At 36.8% G+C, this 22,061-nt stretch overlaps 1 protein-coding gene across 5 annotated transcripts in view; it reads left to right on the plus strand.

Moving 5' to 3' along the window:
- Window positions 1–22,061, plus strand: part of FHOD3 (formin homology 2 domain containing 3) — a 405,083-nt gene that overhangs the window by 273,433 nt on the left and 109,589 nt on the right. For all 5 annotated transcript variants that reach the window (XM_061995044.1, XM_061995039.1, XM_061995040.1 and 2 more), the window contains exons 7-10: window positions 268–379; window positions 6,685–6,779; window positions 12,721–12,864; window positions 15,012–15,250. In XM_061995044.1, the coding sequence (XP_061851028.1) occupies window positions 268–379; window positions 6,685–6,779; window positions 12,721–12,864; window positions 15,012–15,250 (590 nt within the window). The remainder of the gene's footprint in view (window positions 1–267; window positions 380–6,684; window positions 6,780–12,720; window positions 12,865–15,011; window positions 15,251–22,061) is intronic.

Raw genomic sequence — 22,061 nt, forward strand, 5'->3', positions numbered from 1 at the left:
TTCAACCTTTTATTACATGTGGCAGCATTAAGCTTTCGTTTGGATCCATTCACTATTGAGGCTGCCCTAGGAGAGCACTATCTGGTCAATTAAATTTGCAGCCAACTGACTACCTTTCATTTTTTCGCTCCTGGCACAGCTTAATCTCTTCCATTTGTGCATTATTACTGCATCAGAATCATTCTCCTTGCATCTTGCCTGGTGTCATTTAATACAACTGGAAATGCTGTGGTTTGCTGAATGACAAGTCACACTCTTTTCTTCCAGTTCCGTTTGGTGGTAAAGACAGCCCTGAAGCTGCTTCTGGTGTTTGTGGAGTACACTGAATCCAATGCACCACTTTTAATCCAGGCAATATCTACAGTTGATGAGAAGAGAGGTGAGTAGCCTTACTTGGGGGGGTGCAAAATCTGAGCACCACTGATATCAGGATGGCATTTCATCACTGATTTCCGTGGTTCCTCAGATTGCTGTCATGATGCCTGCTTTGTGAGAAGTACCTTACACTTCTTGACTAAAAGCATATTTTAAGTATTTATGCAATTCAAGATTGCTTTAATATATGAATTAGAGTGGGAAAGCAAAGTGTGAAAATGTGAGGAACTCAATTACCTCCCTGGGCTCTGCAGTTATTACCCTTTCCGTGCACCCATCAACAAAGTGAGCCTCATTGCATCTTCAAACCTTGGAGGCTCCTTGAGGCTGGGCCGTCTTTCCACTTTCTTCTGAGAAGCATCACTGATTTAGAAGAGAAAATAATATCTAATCAGTGTAATCCCTTTGAAGAGAAAGATGAGGTCAGTAATAGTACAGGCTTTATAGTAAAAGTAAAACCGTCTGTTATTACATTAAAATAAAGCTCTTGAGCAGATAGTGTACTATGAAATCTGTTACCCTTCAGACTCATGAAAAATACTTGAATATGTATACTGTAGTTTTTACAAATAAATAGAACAAAAATGATTCTTTCTTGTTCTTCCCACAAAGCCATTGCTAAGCTCCCAGGGCATTCTGTCTTGATGCAAAACATTCCTTTGCCTCAAGGAGAAATTTTGAGGTTGGGAGAGCCATTGTTGTGGTCTCAGACACATGGAAGTTGAAAGCAAGATCTTCTCTGTGGAGCGACTGCCTCCATGCTGAACTTTTTCAAGTGACTTGATATGGTAAAAGTGAAACAAAAAAAACCTGGGGGATGGGAAGAAAGGTAGTGCCAGAAACAGGAGCAGGTAGCCAGATTTTGCTTTCTATTATCAGAATGAGTTCATTGAAAGGGAAAAAACAACCCCACAGCAAATTGTCTCTCATGGCAGGGGAGCAGGCAAGGGCAGTTTAAAAACAGTGTAACACTTGAAATGGTAGACTCTTGAGGCTGACTTTTTGTTTTGAATTAAAACCAGTAAATTTTACAATGCCATAGGCAAAAGTGTAATTACAATATTCTTGTAATTGTGATTGCTATGATTTATTTTTACAGTCATTCGTAGTATTTGCTCAGTTCTCTGAACTCACTGGTATTCTCAACATGTTCAAGTCGACATCTGTTCACATGCTCATAAACCTTATTAGAGAAAAAAGAGAAAGAAAGAACGACTCTAAACACACTACCATGTGCTATGTATTCCCTTCTATATCTATAGGATAGCCTTAGTCAAACATTTACATGACCCAAAGTAATAAACCAACTTAAGTAGCAACATAAAATGTGAAAAAAAGTGATGCATGCAGTTAGATGGATACATGTTATGAGCATGAGGAGAGAGTTTATGGGAATTCTAATACCTGTGGGTTGGCAAATTGTCTCATGAACTCTTGCAAATAACTTAGTCCCAAATCTCCAGTTTTGAGGGGTTTTTCCTTTCATTTTTTTAAAATAAATATTGATAAGCAGTTGCATGTAGTTACAAGAGTGCAGCTGTTAATTTATATTTAGACCCTTTTTTTGCTCACCAATGTTTTCATTTGTATTTTTAAATTTTTTATTTTTTAAATTACTGGCTTATAACTGAGCAGTACCTGCCTTGAATGAGTGATTTAATGAAACAAAATCGCAGAGGAAGAAAAAGCAATGCTTCTTTTTTTGAAAAGTTGTAATAAATCTTTCAGGTATATAGTTAAGTTTAGCACTGCTTTGAAAAAAGTCCAGTGTTTCAGGTACATACAAGGTGATGAGATATGACATAATTCTTCAACATGTGTACCACACATGATTAACATAAAGAACTCCATATTAGCTCAGCCTGGTTTCAAAGCAATCCCATCTGTGGTTTCTATGTGAGAAGACATCCATATGCAAACTGAAGTACAGAGACCCACCGAATGCCAGCTTTACTCTCAGATACAAGCAGACCATAAATGAATAACTGTGTGGCCCTCATCATATAGGAAGTAGTTTCTACTTCCATCTAGCTCCCCTTTCCTTTTAGCCTTTCTTGTTTCAGAGCCCCAGAGGAAATTGATCTTGTGCAGGCTCTGGAAAGTAGAGCTGGCACTCTGCTGTCTGGGGCTGCTTTATTGAGAAAGCTTTTTAGGACAGAGGTTAAAGCCCTGTGACTGACGTGGACCCTGTCACATACTGTTAGCAAATTAATTTTCTGCTACTTGACTAGTTATATTGTTTGCAAATGGCCCACATTATCAATTCTCTGCTTTTCCTGCTATTTCATGCATAGTTAGATATCCACTAAATTAATGCTCATGCATTAATGCTCATATGATGGAAGGCTGTTATTTTCACTCATATTTAAATGGCCAGGAGTACAACACATTGAGGTCTTTCCAGACATATTACTACCTTTCCATCCTATGACTACAATAGACAGACACTCTTATAAGTTGGTGTCAATCGTCATGCATAGTTCTGGCCTGATGCAATGTTTTCCATGCTTTGTATGTGTTGTGCACATCTTTTGTAGATGTGATGTCAAGATTTTATGTAAGACATGAATTACAGCATTAAATTAAATACATAAAAATGTTTAAAGGGAAACTAAGAAGCGACTGAGGTCTAAAACAATGAGCAACATTCTTCAATAGACTGTATAAATTTCATACAGGCTTAATTGTTGCAACATATTTTTTTCCAACCCTGAATTATCCCAAGTGTTTATTCATTGTGTGTGACTACTCGGGAGTGGTGTAAGTAGCATCAGAGTCGAGGCTCTGGCCTTCCTGTGGAAGTAGCCACAATAATGAGCTGTTACCAATGAGAAGCCTGTGAAAGACACTCAAACAGTTCTTAGTTTACCCATTAGAAGACAGGAGAACACATGCAAAACTCAACCTCTGCTGTTATAAATCAGTGAGCCTGTTTCATCACTCCTATCAATTTTGCCAAGACTCCTGCACGGAAGTCATAACCTATAGGAACGTGTCAGTCTGCTCCCAGAAGAATCACTGGGATGGTACATCATTATTCTTTCGTATCATTCTTCTGCATCATGATCAGGTGGAGGAGACAGGCAAGAAAGCAAACCTTTTTGAGAATTGGCAACTGTAAAAGATTATACTTACAATTATTAAGAATAAACTCCATAATATACAAATATTCAATGAATTTACATTTTTTTAATGAGAAGTACATATGTATTGCCAAACCTAGATTTGAGTTTAGTTTTTTTAGGTTTTGTTATATTCTGACCATTATACAGAGAATGGAAGCTGTAGATTTTAGCTCTGCATAAGTTTCCTTCAAAGTTTCTCTCCATCTATATATGGAGAGTGTTTAATATTATCCACAGTACAAATAGCCCTTTAAAGGGCAAGTGTGCATCATGTTTTTCATGATATGCAACATATATTTTGTATGAGCATCATTGATTTACTAGAGCAGCTAATGAGTTTAGAAGAGTCAAAAATTTTTTAATTGCATGATTTTCCAAGATCTCTTTCACAAAATTTTTCTTTGCAGCTTGAAAGGTGAAGGATTATTTTGACTATCATCCTATCATTACAAGAATATTGCCTTGAAAATTAATTTTTTCAGCCTGTGGTCTCATCTTTAAGTGGTGACTCTCAGGAGCAACACATTTGGAAATCCAAGCTCAGGGTATGAGAATGGATGAGAGCAGACACCTGCTCTAGATCTGACCATAGGTCACGCTGTTGTAAGTTGGAAACGATAGGATCTCATTATACATTAGCAAGGAAAAATAACCCAAGTATAGTAATGTAGTAAGTTCATGGTGCATCTTCCATGCCAGAACTACATTTTTCCCAGATGGATAGATGGCCTTATGGCTATTTCCATGTTCACTCATGATGTATTCAGCTAGAGATCATAATGAAGAAAACAACATTTGAAAAGAAAGGTTTAATCTGGTACAAATCAGAGTAGCTCTATCAAAGTGATCAATAGTACTACCTCTTCTTGATTTTAGTTAGGGAATAGGTTAAGAGTTTCAAATGTAAAGCTGGATTTTGGAAATTGCACAAGTTCAGTAGTAGCACCTTAATTAAAGCCTTTGAAAGATGAATGAGCTATTACAGGGTGGCTTTATTAGTAAGTATGCCTGATTATCATTTTTTTATTAAAATGTAGTCTGAAATAGGGAAGCAGCAAGGGTAGAAGAAAATTATATATATCATCCTTGCCCAAGGAGATGGTGCAGTTCCCATCCCTAAAGATATTTAAAAGATGCATAGATATGGTTTCATTTAGTGATGGGCTTGTCAGTGTGAGGTTAGTGGTGGGACTCAATGATGTTAAAGGTCTTTTCTGACCATGATAATTCTATGAAAACAGCAAAGTGATCCTCAAAATATTATGATAATGGAGAAGTATTAGGACCTTCAGGCAAAACAAAAAAAAATCCTGAATACTAGGATGCTGTCTTTAAGAAAACAAAACAATATTGTTCCAATAAGAATGAAACCTGCCTGCAAAATAAAGGCATCTTTCCCTAGAAGGACTCTCACTGAATAATGCAATGGATTTGATAATTATTTTGTTATGTTATTGTCAACTCTTTTTTTTCCAAATGACATTGTTTTAAGTCAAACTTGCATAGTTTCCCTATTTTGTTTCTCTTGTTTATTTTCTTCCATTTTTATTTTTTGCTGGAAACCACAGGAAGACATTTTTGTAGTGAGGATATCACTCCTGCTGATCATATATCATTTGTGAGCTGAGTGAATTTTTTCCACGTCTTTTGAACATGTACTGAATATGTCTGGTAATATAGAGAATCTGTTAAAGAGATGTCTAGTGTATTTTCATTACAGCCATGGATTTGAATTAGTATTTAATTAGTAATTCACATAAATACATCTGGAGAGCTGACAGTGAATCCTCCCTCCTTTGATTTTGCTCAATATAAAGAAGTTCTGATTTATTATTCAGTAGTAAAGATCAGAAACTGTCTCAAAAAGAAGGGGAGAGAAAACGGGAGAAATACTACTGTCTGTGTGTTCATTAATAGTTTTTTCTACACAATGCACTGCCATCACCTTGAAAATGGAGATCCTTGGTTAGCAGAGATCTGATGTCTGTGTGGCAGTATATGTATATAAAATACCAATATGAATAAAAAAGGTTTGTTATCACTGTGAGAGTAATACAGATATTTAACCTCAGGGCCACTGATCAGTCAGCAACAGGTAGTTGTGCTGAAACAGTTGCATTTTACTGACCGATTATACTCAAACAATGGTCATCCTTATAGTGTTTAGGAATCGTGGACTGTTGGAATTTTCTGCAGGTTTCCCTCTGATATTCAAAGACTTTTGCAGATATGTATGTATAGTTGAATTGAGTGTCTCTAACTTAGTGTTAGCTCCCTGTTTTGTCCACAAAACACTGAACTATAGTCTTTCATTATTTATTTCTGTTTCCTAGATAAAGTAGTTACGTGGAGCTTTTTCTTTAGTAAATGCAATCATCTGCTTTTTAGCCAAATAAATTGAATGGTTTTACAAGTTACCTTTCACACAAGAGGTTATCTTGAGTCTGGCTGGCTCAGATGTTTTTTGGCAGAATAACTTACTAAGCCACTTGGATTTAGGCATCAGATAAACATGCAAATATAAATCAAGATGCAAATCAGGCAAATATGTCATAACTAGAAGCACAAATTTTGATCTTAGTGGAAAAATAAGATAAGTGTATCTGAAAGTTATGTAGAGAGGATTCATATCCATTTGAGTAAGAATCACAATGAAAATCTTTTCCCCTCATTGATCACTTCTTTGATCTAAGGCAACATAGCCTGTAATTTGAGAAAACTGTGTTTTTCTGCTACAGTTTTGTTATCAGGACTTATCTTAATGCAGTGTGACTCAGTAATAGCACTAGGAATGTGAGCACCAAGTGCATTGAAAGCATAGCATATGGATTTTGTTGAAGATTTATATAAGCCTATGTGAACCTGTGATAAATTCCTCCCACTTCATTTGTAGAAGTTCTGTGTTGATGACATTGGGCTAACAAAGCTTCCTTCATTATTAAAGGAGGCAAATTGGTACCTTTGAGGAAAGCTCATCTGTGTTATTTTAGATCTCTGCACTATAGCTTTCATTGCACTAACTTCATGTTCTGTGAAACAAAGGAGACCATAGAGGAAGCTGGATCTTTCCACTTAATCTTCCGCCTGGCCACATATTCTAACTTCTTCTACTTCTTGGATAAATATTGGTGCTATAGCTTCCCATTTTGATCACTATCACCAATCGTTTCTGCTTTTCCTCTAGGAACCAAGTCATGGTCCAACATTATGGAGATCCTGGAAGAGAAGGATGGGGTTGATACCGAACTACTGGTTTATGCAATGACCTTGGTTAACAAGGTTGGTTTACTTTGTTATTATGACTGGTGCAGATAATGTTAGTATTTTCAATTGCATAATGCTCTTCTCTCTTGAGAAGATATGACAAAAGACACCTGTCCCGGAGAAGTTGCAGGACAAGCTGCAATCAGTCAGAACACTCTTGTTACTTTTATTGCAGTCAGCCAGAGGCAGCAGCTTGATGCAGAATAGCTATTTTTCTAGATACTATTCATAAAAGTGTTATGACATGGCTCCTCTCCCAACACTGACAAGGCAGTGCAAAACAAAACTCAACAAACTAGCTCAACACATTATTCAAGGGTAGAGAAAGCAAGTGCTAGTGAAAAGATCATGTGCACATAAAGGCTTGCATTGTGCCCAATTTTCTAGTTCAGATTGTTTGAGGTTGTTGGGTTTTTTTACTGTAAACCAAATATAGCTCTTGAGTGCTAATAAGAGTGTTTCTTTAAAAAAAAAAAAAGAAGATAGTTTTTTTCTTCTTTCTTTATATTTTTTTGGTGTTCTCTTATTACAAGTAGTAGTTTTGCAGTAAAATCGAATGTTTTCCAAAGTGCTCACTTGTGCTATGAGGAAGAAGAAGGTGAAAGACTGGTAAAAGATCAAAATTTATTAGTGTAAATTCCTTAAAAATTAGCATTTAGACCTAAACAGATCTTGGGGTGACTAAAATTGAAAATGAATATTTTTAAAGAGCATATCACAGAAGATCAACATGCTACTAGCAAATCAGAGTAACCATGTGTTTGCTTTATACTTACTTTATACTTAACAGACCAGAGTATTAAATATTATTATTACTATTATTGTTGTTATTATTATTTATTATCTTAATTTAAAGATCCTGAATTCGTTGGTGGAGGTCACAAATTGAGCTTTCAGCTTACTGTGATCATGGCTACATGGCTAAGGCTGTGCGTTGCTTTATGGGTTTTTTTGCAAAATCATTTCTTAATGGCGTATTTTTCCAGCAAAGATGCCTGAGAGGGGCTAACCTTTCCTGGTGACATCACTGACATTATTAACTTCAAGCTGCCCTTGTTCCTGTTTCTATGAGAGAAATGATCCTCTTGACTTTAAAAGATTATCTTTTTTTTCTCTATCTCTATTTTATCTCTATTTTGTTCTCTATTGATTCTTCTATTATCCTATATCACAGAATCACAGAACTATATCCTCTAGTCTGAGTTTTTTCACTATATTTTAAGCTATTTTTAGCTTTTTAGTAGTTCTTTAAAAACACACAAAAAGAAAAAGCATCTCACAGTCAAAGGAGCAAGGCAGTTATGATGATCCAGGAAGAGAGGAATCCCACAATGCCACACTTACAATTATGATCTGGCTTACAGACAGCTTTATGATGTTTTTAATGGGATTTTTTTCATGACTATAGAGAAAACAGTAATCAGCATGTCACAGTTTTAATTTTTTTTCCCCCGCAGAGAATACAAAAAAGGCTCAGATGGTTTCAGCTTTTCTAGGCAAGGAAATCTCCAAGTTTTCAGTGCAGTCAGTGTCCTCACAAAGAATTTGTCTTAAGGAAGCATACTTCTACTCCTTTTTCTTTCTGTGCTAACATTTCATTAACATTCTCTTAATTTGGGAGGATTTAGGCATTAATTAATTCCTTAAATGAGATTAACTCTAATTAAGACACTTCCAGTTATGTATATTTCCAGTATAAACTTTTTTATCTTCCTTTGATTAGCTCCTATGATCTGTTAGATCTTATTCTAATCTCTTTCTTCATTTTTATTACTGAAGTCTGGATAGAATAAAATTTTTGTGTTTCCTACATATAAAAAAACTCCTTACTTGTCAAATGCAGAAAGAAAATTCTGTGTTACATTCAATTCATTTTCTATTTAACCGCTATAAAGCCTCATAATTATTGAGATTGCACTTTGTAGTTTCAAGGTTACTGTCTATTTTCTTTTTACCTGTATTTAATATTGCTTTTTGTTTTATACCATACAGTAATTTGTTTTTAAATAGGTAAAATATTTATAAGATACATCAAGATTAGTATGTTTTAGTGTAGTCAGATTAAGCAATGAATTTTTTTAGGAGATCTAGTATAAGACTGGAATTTAAGCACCAACCGGTGGTTACTAATGGGAGCTTAAGAGTACCACTCAGTAGCAGTCCATAACCTGTAGCTGAAAAAGTGCTATTTCAGGCCAGTGTGGTATTAATACAGAAGCTGACACATAATTTTTCAATGATGTACCTTAAGAACTTTGCAATTGCCACACTGGAACGATGATTGTTTTATGTCCTATGCCAGACACTAGCCAGGCCAGATGTTTTTGAAGTTGGGGTTCCTAGAAAAGGAAATACTTGAGAGAGGCTTCTACCTATCCTAAAGCAATTGAAAACTTGGGTAATGCCCTTAAGCACTTAGTGCTTTTCACTGTAGCATGTAAGATTTGGCTCTGTATTTAGTGCATGGGCCCTTTAGCAAAGCCCAGTCTGTTGGATGCTTAGTAACCAGAGAGTCCTCTCCTATTACTTGGACTTGGATGTAAAGTATTACACACGAAATGGACAATCTATTTGTCTGTATCTTCTCTTCACCACTGCTTTATACTGCAATAGTTAGCAAAAGACATATAGACATTTATAAAACTGCAAATAAAGAGAGCCTTTCAGTCTCAAACCAGGGATAGCCTAGTGCTAATTTATGTCAGGTTTTGTTCAGAAGAGTAACTGAGGGCATGTATTCCTAAGAATATTGTACCATTATCCATTGAGTATGCTGTCTAACATGTTTTGTCATCTAAGAAAAACTTTGGCTGTTACACTCCCATAAAATTATTTTTTCTTTTTCTTTATTTTTTCCTAACTGTTACAGTTTCTAGTAGGTAAAATGTATTGCTTAGGATTTGGTAAAAATATTGTTCAAAAGATATATCAAACTCAAAAGTCTTGGGATGAATTTTGGTTTTAATCTAGTTCACCATTGCAAAGCAGCTGCTTGAGAGGGAAAAACTCAAAGCTGCACAGGCATTCCTGCAAAGGCTTAGGAAACCAACTGGAAAAAACACATAACAAACAAACAAACAAATCTTAATTCAGGGATGCTTCCTCACACCCAAAATGGATAGAGGCATAGGTCTGAGTCTTGACATTCATATTTGTGCTTCTTTTGTACACCTGAATTCTGAAGAGTATCAAAATTGAAATCCCAGGTTTGATCTAAGCTAGCAAGAACACAACAAAATTCAGCTAGCAAACCACAGAGAATGGTTTTAACAAGCTTCTCCAAATGGCTAAATTTTAATTCTCTGGTCAGGTTTTTATTCAATCTTCAGAGCAGGAGGAGCTATTTGTGACATTTTAATATCAGAATATCATTTTGAATTTAACCAGATAACTCAGGAAAGAGTAAGGACCTGCCCAATTTACAACCTCTGCTCTGCTGTTTGCAGCCTTTGTTTTTTTTGTAAAGCCACCAAGAAAATGATGGGCCATACTTATTTTCTAATATCACTATTATGCAAGCAATTCATGTCCCTTGTATTTAGTTACTGCAAGAAATCTTTGTCCCGTGCTAGACTGAACTGACCTTGTGACACCAATGATAAATTGAACAAAGGAAAAATATTTGATTTCTGTGCTTGGGAGTTCAATTGCCCAATCCTGGCCTGTAGTGCGGTGAAAATTGGATTTCCATTGCTGCATGATTTAAAATTATATTAGCCAATAAAATGCTGCTGACAAAAGCTGGATTGCCAGTAAATACTACCTTATGTTGCTGTTTTCCCTGTCTATACCTCTGCCTTACCTCATATTTTTTTAAAAATGTACCCAAAAGTGGATGATCCTGCATATCAACACTATGACCATTTGCTGATATTTTAAGAAGTAAATGCTCTGAATATCTGTGCAGAAGATCTGACGCTTTGCCCACCACCCTTTTGCACATAAGGCATACCTTACTGTGTATGAAGATGCTCAGGTCAGCAAAGTTGCTGGTCTACTTCTTTCACAAGCACAAGAAACTCTGAGAGTCAAACATAGTTTTCTGTTATAGTTTTTTCATATCCATGTTAAAGCTCCATTGAATTTACAGTGTGATACCTTCATTTACTGAATCCTAAGATTTTTACTGAAAGCTAGGTGTCAATTCAGGAAGGAATAAAATGAACATGGCACCTATTTTCAGCACTGTTCAGGAAAATTTAGTTTCATGGTTTTCAGTGGGTTTTAAAAGGAGGCTTAAATAGAGACAAATTCTTAATCAGAATGTTGCACATACACAGTTATTTTAGTTAACAACTTAACACCACAATAACTAGTTAAGCACTTATTAAGTACTTGTTAATCACTTGGTAATAGTTTAATCAATCGGGTAAGCACTTGCAAATAGCTCAATCACCTAATGATTAAGTATTCATTTGAATCACATAAGGACCAAACTGCAAGAGTTACATACCACACCTGTGACGACCTGTTAAGACAAGACCCTGGTATATGTATTTGTTAGGTTACCTTAGCTTTTACCTTAGCTGTTATTAAAACAAAGAGAGTGATATCTTTTTTTAACCAATTACTATGATATTGGAAATTTTATAATATCGAGGTAAAGGGTAAATTAAGAGATGGACATTTTATGCATGCTTTTGTTGGCAAATGTAGTTCTTTGTTTGAAGTGTATAAAAAACTTGAAAATTCTAACAACGAAGCACAATTGGAGAAGCTACTGGTTCTTGCAATGAGATGTATGTTGCTCTGCAAGTTGGTTGCATAGTATCTTCAGTAGTTTTTGGTCAATGTGCACAGGATTACACTCATTTTTCTGCATTGTCCAAAAAGAGCAGTAACAAATCAGCACATTCTGACTAGAAATCAATGACAAACTGGAATAACGGTGTTTTCTGTTGTTTTGTGAACATTTACGGGACTCTGGTAGGTGAAGTTCGCTTGTGCTCTGATCAAAGTTGTCTAATACTCATGTCATGTCCTCTTCCTATGCAACACTCTGCAGTAAAGCTGAGTGGCTTGATTCACTCCCTCTTGCCACACACACTACAGTGGCACACTATGGTGTACTGCAGAAGACTACCTTCCTTTTCTCAGTTTTCTGAATTCACAGGAAAAAAATGGGAAATGGCTATCATAAGAGAAGTACACTCTCTTGAACACAGAGCAGGTGCCATAGAAAGCTTTGAACTCAAACGATCCCTTTGCAACAGATGTTATTATTGGCATTCTTTATTTTCTAGCATGTAAAAGTTTCTCTCCTGTGTGAATGCTTACCTCGTACCCCATAATCAGGAATTAGTAACTCTTTTAACATTTTGTAGGAGTTAAGGTGTCAGTGTACCTTTAATAAGACTTCTCAAGTTGAAAAAGGAGGAAGAGAGGAGGCAGTATCTCTGCAATAGGAAACAATTTGTGCACTGGGAGGATGAGTTGTGTTGCAGGTGTGGAGGACAGTAGGCACATGGCACAGGATGTTTCCCACTGTTCTGATATCACACAGCTTTGCATTGAACTTTTTATTCTTAAGGCCAAACTTTCAGGAATCAGTAGGAAATCAGCTTCTCTGTTTTTAACTAAACCATTTTTTAATTTCTCTCTGCTTTTATCCCTGTGTTTGATGCTATAATATTCTCTGTTCTTTAAAGCTATACTTGAATGAAGCCAGGAAGAATCCAACGGTGTATTTTAAAGACCAAAATTTTCCATACTTCTCTGTATGAAATAACAACATTTATTTGTTTTGCAAGTTATTCATATTTCTACACAGTGCACAGAGTTGTTTGTTAAAAGCTGTGCCACTTGCTTTTTATTTTCTAGTGGTGTCTCTAATCCCACATCACGGGTTTTGCTTTATTGAAATCATACATAGCACCACTTGCCACCCACTTTTAAAAACCTTTGTTTAATTCTTTTCAAAACAAACAGATATAAATGTTTTTCCTTTGATTCTTAGACACTGTCGGGGTTGCCAGATCAAGACTCTTTCTACGACGTGGTGGACTGTCTGGAAGAGCTAGGCATTGAAGCTATTTCACAGAGACATTTGAACAAGAAAGGAACAGACTTGGACTTAGTTGAGCAATTTAACATTTATGAGGTAACATGACATGCCCTGTTTTATGCATCTTACAGCTTGTGTGTACTTCAAAGAGGAGAGGAAAGGGAGAATGTAACCTAGGTGAAATTTGGTTATCTATTTGACTTTAAAAGAAAAACACCTGGTTGCTAGAAGTATTATACACGTTTGTATATGTGACCTGCTACAGCACATAGCTGCATTTACTGTAAATGCATTTTATATTAAAGATGGGGCACACTCCAAGTCAAACCATCACATTTACTAGCCTCCTTAGAGGCAGTTCTGCCTGCAATTAAAACTTTCTCAGACTGCTAGTAACACATCCTGAAGTAAGTAGAAGTTCTTTCCATGTGTAAAAGTATTCAGCTCATAAAAAAGCTCAGATTCAGAAATACCACTTGTTCCACAGCAAGTCCTTGTTTACGAGTTTACACTGGACCAGATCCTATATAGTTTGCAGTGGAGTAACAAGTGACTCCATGTTCACCACCTAGGTATAAAATAACTACTTCTAGAGTATTTATATGTAAGGGTAGGTTTCCGAGTTTGTTAATATTTAACCTTTTTTTTCAGACTTTGGGAATTGTTGGAGCAGGAACATTTAAATTAAAGTTAATGTCATGTAAGAGTGAATTCATGTTCTGATGTGATGAAATTAAATTACTTTATCTCTGTCCAAATCCAGCAAAATGTTTGATAGATTTGATTCTTGAATTTCTCCACCCATGTCACTTTACTAACTTTAGCAGAGTTAAGTTTTATATACAGCAATTTGCAGGAAGAGGCAGGCCAGAAAAGGAACAAGAGAATGAGAGAACTCCATGTTCTTCTTCCTTCTTCTATTGTCAGAGGCATCAGCTTGTAAAAGAAGATCATTAATCTTAAAAGCAGGAGTTATTTTGTTCATGCTGTGCTTACTGAAAGACTTGATTGCAAAATTAGCAGTGGCTTAGTTGAGCAGCAGCTTTGTCTAAATTTCTTAGACTAAATTTAGACATGCCCATGCACATTCTTCCTTTTTTTTCTGACAATGTTGCTCTGAAAAATCCCTTCTTCCCCACTGAAATAGATTTTACACTCTAAGCAGATGTATCACACTTCCCCTTGCCTTTGTTTTGTTAAAGTCACTTCTGGTAAAAATTATCAGAATAACAAAACTAATAGAAACAAGAAGACAGGAATTCTTCTCATAACCAACGTCACCCTCTTCTGTACCTCTGCCTATTTGAATGTATCTTTCTCATACAAAGATTACTTAAATGTTATAAGCATTTCAGATGAGACTCACCAGTAACTTTGTTGTTTCTGCCAGCGATATGTCTCCTCACATACGCTAAGGTAGCACTCACTTTATTTCTGTTAGAGGTATGTAATGTTGGCATGCTGTAGCTCAAGGTACTAGGTGGTACAACCATATTTTACTCTAATATTTCTAACTGATGAGCTCCCAAACTGTTTCAGAAGTTTCTATCAAATGTCATTGTGGCCATACTATTCTCAGCATCAGGCTTTTCTGATGTTATATATATATTCCTCTGTATTGACAGTGCTTCTGAACTGGCAGGAAATACTGAATTTTCCACTGAAAGACATACGTGAAAGTAATTATGCTAAGCTAAAAACAAGGAGGCTTAGAGGAGATGTATGGTCTGTGTTTTTTACTTTTAATCCATTGTGGTCTCAGTTCATAGAAATACTTTTGTTCACTAGGGTTTTTTTCCTTTGTTTACTTTGCAGGGAGATTTGTCAAAATGGAGATTTTTAAGAGAAGTACAGTTACATATACATCTGCTAATCTCTTCCTTGACTGGGCAGAAGTGATGGCACTATTCACATTTTTTAAAGTAGCAGATTGCAACTTACACTCGATCATGGCAAGTGTCATGTCTGAACATGAGGAACTGTTCAATCAGTCGATGCATGAGAGTTTTTTCTGTTATTTCACTAGAGCCAAGACATCACCCAAGTATTTTGGAAGGAGAGAGAGCTAGGTATCCAACATTACTCAGCTTCCTTGAAAATTAAATCCTACATAAAAATCCCCAAACAAACTGGTAGATAAATTAAGGTGTTGTTACAGATCCTGTAGTGTTCTGTACAAGGCGTCAGTGTATAACCTAAAGGATCTATGTTGGGAGCCTTGCCTTTCATCCTTTCTTTTGCAGATGACTCTGAGGCACGAGGATGGAGATGATAGTGTTGACCCCCCTCCCAGTGGACGCAAGGACCGGAGGAGGGCCAGCCTTGGTGCCGGTGAGCGGAGGGGTTTAGAGCGGCGGCGGAGCCGCAGGCACTCCGTGCAGAATGGCAAAAGCACTTTATCGGCCCCTGCCAGTCCCTGCGGACAGTCCAACTCTGGCTTCATGCTAGGCCATGGGCAGCACGTTGAAGATCTCAGTGAGAGGTAAGTGCATGAGCTGGGGAATACTCCTTTCTTTTCCCCTATTGCTTTCCATTAGATTCACCACACTTTATTAATCTGACAGACTTTTCTTTATTTCCCTCTTTCCAGTGAATTAAAAAAAAGGAAAAAAAACCCCACATCTTGAAAGTTAAAACCTCCAAACACCAAGAACAAAAATAAATGGATTTGTAGGTAACTTACCTACATACTTAGATTCTTTAGCACCATCTGCACTAAGTAAATGGTCCCAAACCACATGAGGTAAAGCACTTGATAGGGGAACTAACCAAGCATAGTTTCATCTATTATCAGATTTTATATTCCATATAGCCACATAATAACAGACTCAAATAACAGAGCATAGTCACGTTAATGCACAGCTATTTGTCCTGTATATGTTACAGTTAATTGGGGATTTTTTTTTCTCCTTTGCAATGAGCATTCCAGCATAAATATTTTCCTTTGAGGCTACACTGTAGTAGTAAATATTTCTAACTTTTTATAATTAGTGAGAGAGAGAGCAGCGGTCTGCAACAGTGGAGTCAGTCAAAGTTAGTGCCATTGCCAATCCCATAACAATTGGCTTGGGCTGTGTATGCTTACAAAAAAAAAGGGAGCTGCAGATCCTCAACATGTCTGACTACTGCATAAGAGGGCTGGAATTAATTTTGCCTAACTTAGATGTCTGATCAGCTCACCTCCCTTTGATGTCAGTGAAGTGCAGCAAGCACTTGTACGCCTTCAGTTATCTAACGTATTCTACATGCCTGAAATTTCAACTAAGATGAATCATGTTCTGAAGCTGGCTGTTTCTCTCTGTTGACTATAAAGGGAATTGCACTGACTGGCTCAGCTGAAGATACATATGCTGCAGATAGCAAAAGCTGGACAATGTCATACCATGGCTGAACATGCAATTTGCAAAACTGAAGTGTGCTCCATGAAGAGCATGTCTTGAGTTGATTACAACATTTGGAAGGTTTTTTGGAGCTTTATGTTCATTAGCACTGGATGTAAGGTTAGAAAAATCCTACTTTACATGTAAAGGAGACCATCTTGCAAAGCAAACTGAGTTGAGTAAAATTTAATGGATCCAGGCAATAAGAAAATGGAAGACTCCAGATAATTTAAACAGTGGTTGCATGTTATATACTGCATAAAGACACATAATTGTTTTGTTTTATTTTATTTTTCTTCTTTGGCAACAAATTCGTGCTTGTTTTCCATCGTCTTCTATCAGCCTGGTCTTTAGTAGACTGGCAGCTGAGAGCCCCATGGTCTTACAGACTGATGACAACAATGACGGTGCATTTGAGGCTGAGCTTAGAGCATCTTCAGTGTGAGTACAGCTAGGGGCTTCAGCTGCTCTGCATGGGATGCCTTGTGCCTGAGCTTGGGCCCTGCATCATGACTTACCAATATAATTGGTAATGTGAGCCCATGCATGTGGAGCAGATATCACTGATTTTTTTAACGTAACGAATTTAAGTTAGAAGTGAGGAGATGCTTCAACTCTACAGAAATGGTTGATTCTCTTACTGTAATTAAACACATACAGGTCATGCAGGACAAAATTTCTACCAATACTTTTTCTTAGTATTAATTGTCAAATCATAGAGTGGTAGGGGTTGGAAGGGACCTTCAGAGATCATCTAGTCCAAACCCCTACTGTTTGCTTACTAGCTTTATTTTGCAGTCTTCAGTAACTCCTAATGAATTTGGGTTTGAGCTTATTTTTAGTATTGGGAGAGTAAAAATATGGCATATTCATTTTTAAGGTTTTTTACAATAGATTTTTTTACCAATGTAGCATAATTTCTATAATACACAGTTTTGCTCCATACCTTCTTTAACAGTGACATAATTTAAAGCATAATTAAAGTTAAAATCCAGGAAAGAAGTCAAATTTCATTTCATGTTGCAGTTGTCCTTGGAATCTTCTGTAGGACAATAATCAAATTCTGTTCATGTCCATTTTTAATTTATAACTTTCTCACTCGCACCTGTAAGAAAAGAGGCATTCAAAATTATGAATGTATGTAACACTGATCTTTGCTTTCACATGTTAGTTAAATAAAAATCCTTCTCCCCTCCCCTCCCCCCATTCTCCAACCCTCTTAGAAGGTAAAGACAGGGAGTATTACTTCTACCTAGTTTGTTTTTTTTTTTTTCTGTTGGACATTACAGACCACAGACTGTGTTTCAGTACCCAAAGATGCAAGTTCTCTGCCCAAGTGAAAATTTTAAAGTAAACACGAACTTAGTCAATTGTTAGCTTTTCTGGAAGTCCTGCTGGGTTTCTGGTTAACAAACTTTGCAGAAAAGCAGATTCCTTCCTTCACATTTTTAGTCTCATCATCTGCCCAAGTCTGTAGTTGTGGTAGGAAGAGGAAAACCAGCCTTCCTGCTTTATCATATCCCAGTGAGTCTCTTAGCTTTCATTGAAATAGTCCAGATGAATGCAACAGTATCTCTATACTGAGATTAAAAAAAAAGTAAAAAAAAGGAAGTAAAAGCTTCATGGCATGTGTCTACTCATTAACATTTAAACAGAAAATTACAAAGTTGAATGACTCAAGCAAAGCTTTTACACATTTATAAATTTTTAATTTTTGAATTAACCTGAAGGGGAAAGAGATTTTTCTCTCTGCATTGTTCCTACTGGAATAATGTTTTCAATTCTGAGCATCTGATTTCTGATGAAAAATATTTATTGATTTAAAGGATTTTAATAAAGCATCATCATTTTAGCCCTTGCTGCAATTTGTAATGAAATTTTGAAATCATATGTTGAAATATGATGCAGTCACTTGTCTTTGTCAAAAGAAATGCCTGTTGTGTCCTTTCTGTTTCCATCAATAATGTTGTAGAGAGGAATCTGTACAAATGTGTGAAAATCACTTAACTGCCTCTCTAAACTAAAAGTAACTTATTTTCATCTAGGAACAATCTGTCCTCTACTAATGACCTTCTTTTGGTTCATAATCCCTACTGCTTCTCAAGGAAGGAAAAAAGTTTGCAAGAAGTTTTTGCAATGCTGCATTTTCTGAAAAATAATATGAAAAATGCATTTCAGTCTCTTTATTCCTTCACTACATCTTTACCAGTAGTAAACATATGACATATTGCTTCTGCTAGTATCACGGATTAGTGTGTGGTTGCAAATGTCTATGTCTGGAAAAACACCATCAAGTTCAGTGGAATTGCTTCTGATGGACACAAATAGAGATTAAAGTTATACTCTTGTACTGTGCTAAATTTTATTTGGGGTAATATTCTTAGTTATTTTTGGACTTCACTACCAAAATCAGTAGAAGATTCAAGTTCTTCCTCAGTGTTGTTCCCACAGTGTTCGTATTTCTTTTCTTTCTATCTGAGCTGGTTTTGCAGTTACTTTTCTTTTGTTTACCACATCAAATAGGTTGTCCACAGTCATCTGCATTGTGTCAACTGATAAGTCTTCCCAAAAAGAAAAATCCATGGTGCTGGTAAAACAGGAAAAAATACAACTTTGGCCAAATTCTGTTCTGCCTCACAATGCTCTATATCCAGAAAAGCTGTCTGAAGTCAATAGGGTTGCTCTGATTTACACCAGGCTAATTAAGAGCAGACATTGGGTTTTGAGCTGGGAGAAGTTGACTGTAAATGCTAAGGGCAACCAAAAGGAAAACTCACAGGTCTTTTTCATCCTTTTGGCAACCTTCTTCCAAACTAAATGTATTGCTTTTCACTTGTGGTTCAAAGCAAATAAAGACCCAAATCTGCTTTGTGTTAAAATAGTTTTACATGAAGAGTAAAACCCAGACTAATGTGCCTGTTAATAAATAAATAATTAAATGAGCTGATAAGACTGCTAAGAAAGGCTGAAGGTTGGTTTAATGGTATGAGGCTGCTGCAGCATACTTTTAAATGCAGCTCCTGACCACCAACAGGTTTGCTTTGCTCAAAACTGTCTTTTACCAAAGTGGCACCAAAAAGCCTGGGGGGAAATTCAGTCCTGTTAACATGACAATTTAAAACCTCTTAAGGTTTTCTGCCCTTGTCCAAATTGAGTTCTCAATCTGTGGTCTAGTGTGCTTTTTCTTAAGTGGTAGACTTTTAAACAAATTCTTCTCTATGGTTTTGTTTTTTGCCTTTTCTTTTTAAAATGAAGCTAGCTTTTTCCAACCACACAATGGATAGAGTCAGGGAAAAATGTAAGCAGTGGCATAGAACTTGCACTAGATTGATGTTATTGTATGCAGTGGCTATATAAGCATTAAAAATCCAAATTCCTGTCTGTCTGTCTTTCAGTCTCATCATGCCTGGCTTCGAGGATGTAGAGGGGTAGTTCAGAAGTTCTCAGTCTTAGCACTGAACAGGTGCTCTGTAGAAGCCCTATGCATACAAACCATAACAAGTACTTCTCCCAGTTTTTCAAATTAATGTTTCACATTTTTCTGTTCATTTACCTCTCTTCAGTACTGAATGGTGGCTAACTCTATCTCTCTCCCAGGGTGTCTCATCTGAGCTGTGTCAGCCAGACTTAGCAAATATACTCAAGGAAGCCTCTATGAGATTTACATTGACACATCTTACCTACTAGCATATGAGTGAAGGCTCTGTCAAAGCTTTGTGGAGTTAGTTACAATTGAAGACTGAGTTTTATAACGTTATGAACAGCTAGGACTAGGTATTTACCTCGCTTTAGACTTTTCTCTCCTTTTTTTATAGCCTTGATTTGATTAATATCACAAAAAATCACAAAATAAATTGCTAAGATTGATTGTAAACACGAGACGTGTTCATCTAGAGATAAACAGACCTTACTCAGGACTCTCGTCTTGTATTCCTGTTTGACACCTAACAAGCAGAAGAGCTGACTGCCCACTTAAAAACCGACCAGAGCAGAGCCATCATTCTGAATCAGTGACTGAAGCCAGGTTTAACAAACTATTGTACTTAGACCATGAAGCTAAAAAGGTATGAAGAAGGACAACTATTCAGGTTCACCTGAGGCTTTCAGATTTTTTAGCCTGAAGAGACCTGGACTTGAGAAGAACTGTATGGACAAGGCAAAACCAGCAGAGGACCAAACAGGGATTTATGTTTCAATGAACTGTGGGGTTTTTTAGGGTGCTGCCTGGATGGTTATTACAATTTTTCTTCTGAGCAAAACGTAGCACAGAGAATTCCAAATTTTTCTGCAAATTTCTGGGCTAGCTGAACACAGCACCATTACACTATACTCACTAGGGCTTTCACACCCATTACAATCCTCGAAAAACATTGGGAAATTGCTGTCTATGTGCTGAGAAGTGATAAGGATCTGTTTGTTAGAAAATAGATGTTTCTGATGCTTGAGGATTGCCAAGATGCAAGAAGAGATCCTGACACTATTTTGGTTTTACCAGAAAACAATGAGCACAGCTGAGCCTCTGATGCTAAGCATTCTTTCTGCTTAACTTCAGATTCCTGTCAAGTTTCTAACCAACAACGTAGACCTTAGTTTGGCTATTATGCCCCATTAACCAATTTTTCAAATTGCTTCATTGCCAGGCCTGCAGGGGTGATTTGTCCAAAAGACAACTGAGACTTTTTTTAATCATGATATTCCATGTTTTCAGACATCCTAAACCATAACTAATCTTTGATTTTTCTCTAGCATTTACAACCACAAAATTCTAAGTTTTGTCATGTTTCAAGTTTGACTTTTCCACTATGTGAGATGATGTATTATGTGAGTACTTACGGTTATAAATCAAAGTTCTGGTTACAGTGGTAGGTAGGGTTTATTTTATTTTGTTTAGAATGGGTAGATTCCACATCTCTTAGAGTTACTATCTGTGCCAAATATGATGAGTGGTATGATAGGTATGAAACAGCAAAGTGGGGAGACTCAACAACAGCATTTAATGCAGGACTCAGGCTGTGATATGGATTTTTAAAGGCATAGAGGACAAAGGAAATTAATTTGGTTTTTGTTATTGTAATAGAAGGAAAATATGTGGTTTTTTCCCAGACATTTATCTCTCGTTCCTAGTTTTACATATTTAAAACAATTGAGGCATGAATCTAGACAAAGAAAACATCTCCAGGATAAGCACAAAGTCACACATATGTGGATATGGTAAGGATCTGTTTAATACAAATATGTATGAGCTGAGCTACCTGGCATTTGGAAAGGCTTTGAAATAGAATGGCATATGATCAGTTATGGAGGAGACGTGATTTGATTTGTATAGAAGAAAATGGAAATGGGATGTAAAAGCAATGGTACAATGATTTGACCCTGGCTGTATACCAGATAATCACCAAAGGTGTTCTGTCACTCCCCTCGTCAGCTGAACGGGGGAAAAATAGAATAAAAGGCTAGTGGGTTGAGATAGGGACAGGGAGATCACTCAGCAATTACCATCATGGGCAAAACAGCCTCAACTTGGGGAAAATTAGTTTAATTTATTGTCAATCAGAGCAGAAAAAACATAACGAGAAATAAAAACTAAATCTTAAAACACCTTCCCCTCACCCCTCTCTTTTCCTGGGTTTCTCCTCCTCCCTCCCAGCAGTGCAACGTGAGTCTTTCCCATGGGCTACAGTTATTCACAAACTGCTCCAGCATTAGTCTCATCCATGGGGAAACAATCTTTCAGGAACAGACTGCCCCAACGTGGAACACACTCAGGGTCACAAGGCCTGCTAGCAGACTTGGTCCAGCATAGGTTTCTCTCTGTCCACAGGTCCTACCAGGAACTTGCTCCAGTGTGGGCTTCTCATAGGGTCACAGCCTCCCTTGGGCACTCACCTGCTCTGGGGTCCTCCCTGGGATGCA

This window comes from Colius striatus, chromosome 4 (genome assembly GCF_028858725.1).
Source record: "Colius striatus isolate bColStr4 chromosome 4, bColStr4.1.hap1, whole genome shotgun sequence".
Classification (NCBI taxonomy): domain Eukaryota; kingdom Metazoa; phylum Chordata; class Aves; order Coliiformes; family Coliidae; genus Colius; species Colius striatus.